General features: G+C 36.1%; 1 protein-coding gene across 1 annotated transcript; it reads right to left on the reverse strand.

Moving 5' to 3' along the window:
* Nucleotides 1–1,047: 1,047 nt before the first annotated feature.
* Nucleotides 1,048–10,740, reverse strand: swap70a (switching B cell complex subunit SWAP70a). The gene is made up of 12 exons (XM_059538206.1): nt 10,579–10,740; nt 9,293–9,433; nt 6,641–6,814; nt 6,324–6,551; nt 6,073–6,219; nt 5,721–5,829; nt 5,445–5,626; nt 3,437–3,544; nt 3,020–3,186; nt 2,729–2,927; nt 1,852–1,948; nt 1,048–1,772 (listed from the first exon to the last, which is right to left on the reverse strand). The coding sequence occupies exons 1-12, from the start codon at nt 10,672–10,674 to the stop codon at nt 1,654–1,656; spliced, it is 1,767 nt and encodes a 588-aa protein (XP_059394189.1). The 5' UTR covers nt 10,675–10,740; the 3' UTR covers nt 1,048–1,653.
* Between the last annotated feature and the right edge of the window lie 869 nt (nt 10,741–11,609).

The raw sequence follows: 11,609 nt of genomic DNA on the forward strand, positions 1-11,609 counted from the left end.
CGCCCCACTAACGTTAAATGTGTCAGCCAATGTCAGGTTTTATGTCCAAAACCTTTTTTATGTTAAAACACTAGTTTTGAAGGTATAAGTCACACTAAAACCATTGGTAAAAAAGAAAACTGCTTATGTTGTTCTTATTAGTAGGCCTGACGTTATACGTCCAAGCCGAAGAGGCGATATTCAATGATCAAATTTGATATTCAGCAAACAAAAAACATCATATTTAGCAACGTACATTTTAGGCAGTATTACCACTTACATTGTCTATTTTTACTTTGCCAACGAAAACAGCTTCAAAAGCAAAATAAACCGTCGCATCGTCTCCGAGCATTCAAACCATAGACTGATTCAAACCTGATTCAAACACACAAAAGTGGAACTTTGTTCGCGGATGAATCAGTGTTCAAATGAACCGGTTGAATAAATGATTCAATGATTCACTCATAAAGAAAGTCTCTAACCTGCAGAAAGAACAACTGGGAAATTTGTGGGACTTTAACTCTGTAAGTTACAATGTTTTTATACAGTATATGGTTACACTGCACAGAATTACGGTCTATCTGGAACTCAAAAGCAGAGTGATAAGTTCTGATTCATTAAGGCGCCAGATATTTACAATATGCCCTTTATCAGGCTACTTTGACAGTTTGATATCTTAACATAAAAAGCTATCAAACCACTTGTTACAACTCTAGCTAACAACTCTAGTTGGTGTGATTTTATGGTTACGTTTTTGCATCCTGCCTAACAACACCCACCACCACAGTAAAATAAAATAAAGATGTAAACGCACTGTAATCATTTTATAACAACGATAATAACAGAGATTAAAAAAAATCTCAAACATTCCAGTATGGAATTATGCTAGGTCATAAGTTTGATTCCCAGAAAATGCATTAACTAATCAAATGTATACCTTAAATGCAATTTAGTGTATGCTGCTTTGGATTAAAGCATATGTCTACATGCATACATGCAAAATGCTATCAATATATTAAATTCATCCGGTTGACAAAGAGATTGAAGACAAAATGAACCACATCAACCCATCATGAACAGCATGATTTATTCTGGTATATATTTTCTAACAAGGTGAAGTTAAAATGCAACTTTTGAGCTAAATGGATTATGCATGCGCTGCTAACACAGTATCTCAGTTAATGTGTATTTTGTCAATCAGTGACTCTAGTCTACAAAAACTGTATGAATTGGTCTTATGGGTTTGTCTATGTATCAATAAGGACATCTAGTGGATACGGTAGGAATCTGGTGCTTTGATAGCACTAGCACCTCCAAACTCTCTTTTTCACATTAAAAAAATGAATACACTTGAAATTACTAAAGTTGAATGACAATACTTTCACATTTTCTAAGTGTGTTTAAAAAACAACAACAATGTATACAACAAAGCGTTAAAAGCTATGGATGTCACATTTTACATTATTTTGATAACTCTTGTACAAAATCGACACCATCAACTGCACATCATTTAGCTGCTAATGTTCCATTAATAATAGCGCACAATTAATAAATGGTTGAATAAAAACACATTTTACTAACAACAGATTTAACCATTAACAAGAGTCATGATGATGACTACCTGGAAAACACAAAATAAATACACACAAATAAAAGAAATGGATGCTTCAGATGTTATTGTCCATCATATGGTCTATTCTTGTTCTCCTGCCAAATCCTCTCCATCTCATTCAGCTCTGTGTCAGTGAACGCTGCCTGTCCCCAGTTGGTCATTCTAGTGGGACACTTAGAGCCTAAGAAATGCATGAAAACCATTAATCTGGTGCTTTTGGAAATGGTATCTGCCATCTGAGAAAGTTTACACTCTGTCACCTGGTGAAATGGTTCGAAGTAGGCCCTCATGGTTAGAGACTTTGTGCTTCCAATTCTTTGTTTTGTGAGCTGCCCGCTCCAGTTTCTTTGTAATGGCCTGAAAAACAATAAAAGTCACTGAAATTCTGATCATTTACCTTAAAGGAACAGTACAGCCCAAAATGCAAACTTGCTGAAAATGTACTCTTCCTCAGGCTATCCATGACGTGCATGAGTTTTTTTATTCATCAGAACAGATTTGGAGAAATTTAACACTACATCACTTGCTCACCATTGGATCCTCTGCAGTGAATGGGTGCCGTCAAAATGAGAGTCCAAACAGCTGATAAAAACATCACAATATTTCACAAGTACTCCTCATGAATCCAAAGAAAATCCAAAGAAGCTGTATGTTTGTAATAAACAACTTCATGATTAACTTCAAATCATTGATTCGGCTAAAATAAAATAAAAAGTCTGCTATGCATAATGTTGCTTCAGCAGACAAATCTGCACAGATCAAGCACTGTGTAAAAGTGTGAGAGGACAACAGAAGATAGAAGCATTTTTATGCATTATGGACATGTATTTTGTCCAGAAGTGATTATTTATATATAAAACGTCTTGAATGGATTTTCTTACAAACATGCAGCTTTTCACTGATGGACTATAGTTGTGTGGGTCACTTGGATTATTATGATGTTTTTATGTACTCTCACGGCACCCATTCACTGCAGAGGATTCATTATTGAGCAAGTGATCTGATGAAGAAACAAATTCATCTTAGATGACCTGAAGGTGAATTCACTTGGACATTTTTGCTACAGAGTAAAACACAGAAGACATAGCAAACAGTATAAAAATCCCTAAATACACTCTATCATTATGAAACTGCTACCATGTATTCCTCTTGTGCCCCCTCTCTCTGTCTTCTGAGGCTCTCCAGCTGCTCCTGTGCAGCCTGCAGGGCACGTTCCTTCTCTGTTCGCTCCTTTTCCAGCTCTTCTTTCTCTTTCCGAGACTGGGATAAGACTTGTTGCTGCTGCAGGTGAATCTGCTCTAATTCAAGCCTCTTGTTGGCCTCCTCTTGTAGCAGCCTGCAAATAAAACACACACATTTTCTGCATAATGCTGTGGCCCATAACATTGACTACTTGATGTGTATACTGAATGTTGTGTGTTTGTGCACCTGGCCTGCAGTTTGCGCAGGGCTTCTTCATCCTCTTTGGCCTGCCTCTCGTCGTCTAGTGCCTTTTTCAGTTGATGGTACATTTCTTCCAGCTCCTGTGTACGCTGCCAGTACTGCTCCACTTCATTGGCCTTTTCAACCACCTGCTCTTCCATCTGCATTCGAGCCTAAGAAGCAGTTTTACGTTTCTTTATTACATCAGGCGTGCATCTCAGCTGACAACTTGTGACTGAATAACTAAAAAAAACACTTTAATATCCAGGAAACAGGGCCCCTATCTTACTCTCTCTCAACTTAAGGGATTGCATATCATTTGTGGGTGTCAGGGATTCGCTATAGATATGCAAGAGACTCCTGGTCCTTTTAGGAGAGGAGAGATGTCTGCTAGTGGGACATTAACGTTAATGTTGCTTTTACCATTTTCTCTTGCTCCAGGTCCCGTCTGTATTGGTCCAGTAGTTCATTTTGGGTCTGAAGTCTTCTCTGTTCCTCAAAATCACCCATCATTGATGCTTCCTGCAGGTTCTGCCATATCCAGAGAAAATGAAAGCATGAAAGGCTTCTGTAAGTCTGATTAAATCCTGAAGTAAAGGTGGTAAAGCATAATATGTGACCCTGCACCACAAAACCAGTCTCAGCGAAATAGAGATTTATACATTATCAGAAAGCTGAATAAATAAGCCTTCCATTGATGTGTGGTTTATTAGGATCGGACAATATTTGGCCGTGATACAACTATTTGAAAATCTGGAATCTAAGTGTGCAAAAAAATCCAAATACTGAGAAAATCGCCTTTGAAGTTGTCCAAATGAATTCTTAGCGATGCATATTACTAATCAAAAATTAGGTTTTGATATATTTACAGAAGGAATTGTAAAAAATATCTTCATGGAACATGATCTTTACTTAATATCCTAATGATTTTTGGCATAAAATCAAAATCTTGAAATTTTGACCCATACAATGATTTTTTGGCTCTTGCTAAAAATATACCCCAGCGACTTAAGACTGTTTTTGTGCTTGAGATTGAGGATATCAAACAGGAACCAGTGACTGTCAAAACTGCCTGTACACAGGAAGTGTGGCTTCATTGCTCAGGAGTGCTTTTTTGCAGGTGCCCTAAAATGAATTTGCATAAGCAAAGCTGTTTTTAAGCTATATTTTGGGGCTTTTTTTGACAGGACTTTTTTGTAAGCCACTTGAAACCACACAGCTATGGCTTCAATAGCAATTTTAACATATTTTAACAGATAAAAAAAAGTTCTAGAAATATCTTCACATTTATCAGTCTCAGAGCTTCAGTAGGTTCTGTAGCTTTCTTATCATTGTCGAAAAGGACTGTAAATGTAACATGAAAACTAATTAGAGGGAGAATGTAATGGGAGAAAATAAATGGACAAAGAAGTGAAACGTTAGTTTCTAATTACTAATAGTGTGCTATAAAAAAAAAGTAAGTGAATGAAAATTAGCCAAAAGGGGAACTGACAGCGAAAAGAGAACATAACGAAACCGATATTGTAACAGAAGAGGTACTCTGAAACACCACCACATGCCCCTAAATGTGTATATATATAAATCAAGTTGTTCTCTTAACAATTCAAATCTGTCCATCAATCACAAGAGTGATTCTGCTCTCCCGTTCAACGGTCCAGACTGCAAAACCGGTGCATCCTTTTGATTGTATGATGTTTGAATAATATCAGACTTCAAATGCAAAATATTTTAAGTGTACCTTTAAAGTGTACCTGAAGTACACCTGCAATAGTTCCACTTCAGCACAATAAAATATACTAAGTATATCTTTAATTGTCCTTCAGCACTACTTTTACACAATTAAAGTGCATTAAGTGCCATATTAGTTTTTCCAATTTAGGATACTTTTAAGTATATCAGTTTAGTTTACTATAAATACAACTGCGGGACATTTTATTGAGTACATAAATATAAAAATGTATTTGTAGAATACTTTGCATGAAATAAATGTATTTCAAATACATTTAAGTATATTTATTTTATTTTTCACTAGGGATGTCCTTCTAAAAGATCTACTAGAAAATGCATGGCTTAAGTTTATTTTTACTGACCTACCAGGTTTGAAAGAGAATGTTTTGTATATCTTATTTAACATAAAATATCTTGTATTGAAAGCTATAGCATTGCCAAGTATTGTGTTTTTGGAAGCAATTGTGTTAGCAGTTTTATTAGATTTATTGACGGAGTAAATATGAAAGTAGTGATGCACAACTCACTAGTTTCAAGTACACGATGAACAGCAATGCTACCACTAGATATAGAACTACTAAATGCACCTTTAATCCAACATCTCCAATAGAGATACTACTAAAATATACTTGAAAGAAGCCGTTTTAGCAGGTAACTTGTATTTGACTCTTTCAGTAACATCTTTCAAGGAGGATTAGAGTACCTTGCTCATGGCCTCCAGCTGGGCCTGCTTTCTCTCGTTGGCCAACTGCAGCTGTCTCATTCTGTTCTCCATCATCTCCTGTTCGGCTTTCATCCTGTTTCTCAGCTCCCTGCGTTTCTGTCTGGATTCTCGGTGTGGGGAGGAAAGGCCCTGTCTTATGCGGACGATGCAGTCCTGGATGGCTGAATACACATGAACACATGACATTGTGGATAGACAAATATTTCACAGTCGAAAGTGTAACCTCTATGTGTAACCAGCACAGACATGCAATACCTTGAATCCACTCTTGTTTTGTCTTTTTATCCGATGCACTGATCTCAAAACTTTTCTCAACACATTTTATAATAAAGAGGTTTTTCTTTCCATCCTTGTCTGGTAAGGACTGCAAAGACAGAGCAATTTAGATATTTCAAGGGACAGTTTTTTCATTTTTTTATATGGAAAAGAGCAGCTTGGACATTCTGCTAAACGTCTGCTTTCATAAGAAATCATACAGGGTTGGATCGACATGATATGGAAGCTTAATTTTGCCATAGAATAAAAAAAATTGCAACTTTTTATCTCACAATTATGACTTTTTTCTCACAATTATGATTGTACTGATGATAACAAGTACTGATTTTACCTCAACACAGCAGTTGCGATCAAGTGAAATGCATCCCTTCTGCTCTGCGAGGTCTTCACTCACATAATAGGACATGTAATTGAGATGGAGCTCAAACCATCGCTCTGTCCAGTTCTTCCTCTTATGGCCTTTTTTCATCATATAGCCCTTTTGAATAAAAAACAGCAAGTTAATCGCTTGTAAGGAACATCTCTTTATTTCTCCAGTTTTGGAGAATGGATTTTTACATTGGCTTTAACACAGACTCCCACCTGCTTAATAACATCCATCACAAGTTCCTGATGGACCACACTGATGCCCATGGAGAGAGTCTGAGTGTTTATGCCCTTGGTGAAATGGCCCATGCCAATAAGCTCAATCAGTTCCCAAGCATCCAGATGTTTTTTCTTTGCACTGAGCTGCATTTTGTAGTCTTCAAACCTGTCCTCATTCCAGCCGCAACCCATTGCTGCAAACAGCCTGCGCAGGAAATACTCCAGCTGATACAACACAAAATACAGCGTTATTTCCACTTGATATCATGTAATTAGAAAAAGATATAAAAACCACTAAATGCACTAGAACCAACCTCTTCTGTGACAATGTGAAGTGGATATTTATCTTCAGACAGGAAGTTGAAGATGCACCACACCTTGAAGGTATCATCCCTTGAGATGAGTAGATGTTTGCTACTGATGTGCTTTGGTGCAGATAAAGTCCAGCACATCTTATTCAGCTCGTTGAAGTCAAAGTTGGCCTGGATCTGCAATTAAAATATTAAAAATAAACCTTATTTTAGAGCTACAATTTCAAATCTTTTGGCTGAATTTATAAGCAACGCATAAAGTTTGTTTTGTGTTGACTAACTGAAAGGGGCTTGATTTTTTGAAATTTCATACCAAGCAGCAAGGAAATCAGTGAACATAGGCAATAAAATGTATATATCTATATCGGTAGCACTTTATTTTACAGTCCTGTTCCCCATGTACATACTATGTACTTATTATAGTAATTACAATAACTATGTAATAACTAGGTACTAACCCTGAACTTACCCCTAAACCTAACCCTACCCCATGTAGTTACCTTGTATTACCAGAACGTTCTTAGATAAATACACTGTAAGTACACTATAAGTACATGTAAGTACACGTACTGTAAAATAAAGTGCAACCTCTATATCAATGCTTAAACAACAAGAGGTTCAGTTCTTGTTCTTGAAGAAATATGGCCTACTGTAAGCGAGTATGTCAGAAACTGTTGATATTGTGGGGTTTTCACACTTGAGAGTCTCTAGAGTTTAAAGAGAACGGGGTAAACAACCAAAAACAGTAAGTAGCAGTTTCTCAGGGAGAAAAACGCCTCGAAGACAAGTCAGAGAAGAATGGTCAAACAGGTTTGAGCTGACATGACGGCAACAGAAACGTTTACAGAAGTCATAACCACACGTTACAGTAGTGCTACAAAGAAAAGCATTTTTGAATGCACATGTCCAACTGTGAAGTCGAAAGTAAGCAGAAGAGATGCTGTAAGTTCTGAATGTTGGGGGAAAGCAAATCATACTGTATTTCACTTCCAAGAAGAAAATATATCGAAACTTCAGATAAATTTGGGTGTTTTTCTTAAGAAAAACGTTTTTGCACTTTATTTAAGAAATAAGTATTGTGTGTCAAATGAGAAAAATAAGCAGAAATCTTTAACTTAACCGAATTCACACCTAAAATACGATGAATTATGTTGAGAATATAACACTAGAGAAAAATGCATGTTATCTGGCAAGACCACTGAGAGTATTTTCAGTTCAAATCAGCTTAAAATCTCACGCCGAATTTAATTGTAGAATTTTTTTTATGTCAGAATACATTCTCTTAACCCAGTTTACTGTTTGCTCATCAGTATGCCATTCATGGGTTTATTTCCCCAAAAATTGCAACTGAGCTTCCCAGCACCATCTAAACATTTAGAGCGGTCCACAAATATCTGTCAGTCTCTTTCCAGCTCAACCAATAGTGAGAGTTTGGGGCGTGGCTACTGTAGCAGGCGGAGCCAGAGGGTGTTTAGCCGATGAGGAACCATAGCTGATGCTTTAATTGCGATTTAGTTACAGATTACAGTTTTTGGAAGCTAAAATATAAAAACTGGGTAAATTACACAGAGAAAGACAATAGAGTAAAACAGGGCTAAACACACTGGCGGTACATTTACAAGATATTAGCTTTCAATCGAGACATCAAGCTTGTGCATTTTTCTTCTTGAAATGTATACGCTAAACTCACATTTTGTCTCACATTTCAGCCCCAGATAAAATAGTGAGCTATTGTAGAGATAAGAATAACTTAAAATAAGGTATTTGAAAACATGCTTTACTTTTGTAATCCTACACTAAGTGACACAGGTACCACAGAAACTTCATACTTCAACTTAAACAGTATTAAATTTTAAACAGTTCGTCAGAAGTCTCATTAAACATTCATTTTCAGCAAGTGATATAAAAAAATGAATATGTGAGTAACAAGTCTCATGCCCCATGAATCACAAGTGACGGCCCATGGATATGAACTTCCTTACAGATGTTTTAGCATTTTAGGTCTCATCTTCTTTAGTATTTACAAGCTTTGTTTTATCTTTGGACAACTTTCCAATTTAAAAAGTACTGAAAACATTAATGGATCGCTGAAATAGCATGAGACCACTAGTGAATATATTTTATATTGCAAATGATGCAGTTTGGGGTTTAAACTAAAAATGCACATTAATTTCAAAGCTTGAAAGTTTTATGCATTGCCCTTTTCCTTTAATGACGGGATCGTTTTATTGAGCAGCATGTTTAAAGAGCATCGTAAGTAATATGAACAGTGTGAAAAAATTACATATTTGAGTAGTACTATATATATAAATAGCATACATAAACTTTTCATGCATCGTGTGTGATGACATTATTCATTGATTTATTTTCTTTCCAATTTAAATCCTATATTTCGGACCCCGCTGAATGTCGTAGCACAGAAAACCAGACAGACACACAAAAAAAAGAATATGCCGATGTGAGTCATGAGATATAATGTGCCACCAGGAAATGATAATGATCTATTCTTAAACAAAAACCTGTATTGGTGATGGTAGGAGGTATACAGTAATCATTCTGTGACAAGAACAACATGCTGTTATTGTCATCTGATCACTGCTGGAGTGAAATACAACAATAAAGTTGCTCTTTGATAAGAGACAGTGTATTTATTACCTTATCAAGTATGAACATGTTCAGGTAGGGCATGTATCCTTGTGTTGACACTGGTCCTTCATCATCATCTTTGAAGTGCTCCTCAAGGGCTGAAGAGTTATGAGGGATCCTCAGGATGGTGCACAGGTTGTGAGACAGAACCTACAGAGAGACAGACAGCAACTCTAGGCCACTTGGGTTCAATCATGCAAAATAAAATAGATCAAGCGTGGTCAAAAGTTTCGACACGCTACACTGAGTTTATGCTTATTACACTTGTTACACTACATGCAAATGACATGTGAATTTATTTACAAAACTAATTTTGGCAATGAAAAAGTAAATCCTGAAATTTTAGTCAGAGCGGATAGTGATGAAAAAGCATGAAAAGTGTTCCTAAAAAACTGATGTTTGGATAAAAGCGTCTGCTAAATGCATAAATGTAAAAGCATTCTGATTTGTATAGAAGAAAATGTTGATTGACTTAGTCATCTTGTTTTATTATTATTATTGTAAAATATGGAAAAATTAATACGCTTTGGATGGTTACTGCTAATCTAACATCTAAGTTACATCTAGATTTTTATGCCTGTCTGAATAAATATGTCTACAAGAGACATCTCGTACGAGCAAGTTGATATTATAGATAAAACTTTAAGGCGAGACACTGACAAAAATCTGAACACTAGATGAAGTCAGTTTCAAATTTTTTGTTTAATTTTTTTGACAGAGTCAAATGTTTTTACAGAGGGAATTCTGGTTATCTTTTTTTGTCACTCCATAATTCAGAAAATACTTTGAACAGCCAGAAAACAATATATTTTCACAATTTTGGGGGGAATAAAATGTATATAATCAAGGAAAATGTATATGAACAAATCCCTCTGTAAAAATCTTCAGAATATAGACAGGAATAAAAATGTCAAGTTTGGTGTGTGTAAGTGCTACTGAAGTGGAGATTTATGGCTCAGTGTTGAAGAAAAAACTCATTTTGAGAAAACGGCCTTTAAAAATATGTATTGTAATTGAAATCTATTGACACAAACAGATAAAGTGCTATAAAAGAAACACTTAACAGTGTCTTTTGGATGTTTTCCTTCCACTAGTTTGAAAAAGCACTATGAAAAACCAAAAAGCCCAAAATCTCAAAATTGACAGGTGCTTGAAAAAAGTGTTTTTGCCTGCAGTGTCTCGCCTTAAGTGGATAAACGACTGCGCTTGACTCTAAACCCTTCAGAGCCAACACACGGAAACTAGAGCTCAAACAGGTGATTGATTTACAGTTGACGGTAGAGTACTTTGCTTACCTTTAACTGGGATTTGGATACTTTCCCGTTTCGGTCTACATCCAGGGCAGTGAAGGCGTACCAGATGGGTTTGAGTATTTCGTCCCGGGATAGCATGATAAATTCAGTTAAAGCTGTCAGAGCGCTTGTAAGACTGATCCTCTTCTCTCAGCGCGCGCAGCATGAGCGCGAGTCACGTGACATACGCTTTACATACATCTCATCACATTTACATTTAGAAATAGAACCGAACGCAGTAGAATTCCTTTTATCCGTGCCTTCAATCTCGGCGTTGTCCAGTCTAGTGTTTTTGACTACAGTCAGTGAAGGGTTCTTTCCATGTGAGCATTACTAAGCCATAAACAGCACTTAATTAGGAAAAAAATAAACCCTTTTATTCAATTTGTGCGAATTATTATTGTTAGAGTCGGCCTTTTAATGTATTTTGTATTAGTAATCTTCCACACAGGATCGTCACTTATGTTAGTTTGTGATATATATGCAATGTGTAAATGAATAATTAAGTGATAAATAACCACAGCACTTGTTTACCGCGATACTGTTCGTATGATAAGCGCTTAAGGTTTCCTCCTCATCACACTTTCCGCTTTCTGACGAACTAACTTTTGTGCTTGCTTACTAGCCTACTGAACTGGAGCTTACACTTACTGCATATGTAAAAAAAATAAAAAATAAACCCATCAACCTTACATTTGTATTTTCTAATAACTAATAAAAAGCTGTTTAATGCCGTGCAGTATGTCACGCCTCAGGACATATCACCACCACGTTTTTATTTAAATGCAATGATTAAATTGTGTTCCATAAAACAATGTCCATCCATCCAAACAAGAGCATTGTCTGCAGGTAGCTACCACATAAATCTTTGGCCACATGCAGCACACATAATGAATCTGCAAATCTTTGTTAAAACAATAACAGTCTTAATCTATAAATAGAAATGAATGTAGAAATGTGTCAGGTGACATCTACCAGGCCATTTGTAGATGTAGCAGGCATTGAAAACATTTAAAAAAAAGATTTCCTGTATT

The sequence above is a fragment of the Carassius carassius genome, chromosome 3 (assembly GCF_963082965.1).
Source record: "Carassius carassius chromosome 3, fCarCar2.1, whole genome shotgun sequence".
NCBI classification, from domain to species: domain Eukaryota; kingdom Metazoa; phylum Chordata; class Actinopteri; order Cypriniformes; family Cyprinidae; genus Carassius; species Carassius carassius.

Bases quoted from the DNA above. Each gene is read 5' to 3' on its own strand.
- swap70a (XM_059538206.1), bottom strand. From the start codon at position 10,674: ATGCTATCCCGGGACGAAATACTCAAACCCATCTGGTACGCCTTCACT. The intron at 5,830-6,072 runs GTAAAATCAGTA...CTGTCTTTGCAG, and splicing joins ATCGCAACTGCTGTGTTGAG to TCCTTACCAGACAAGGATGG. The intron at 1,949-2,728 runs GTAGCAGTTTCA...ATTGTTTTTCAG, and splicing joins GGGCACAAGAGGAATACATG to GCCATTACAAAGAAACTGGA.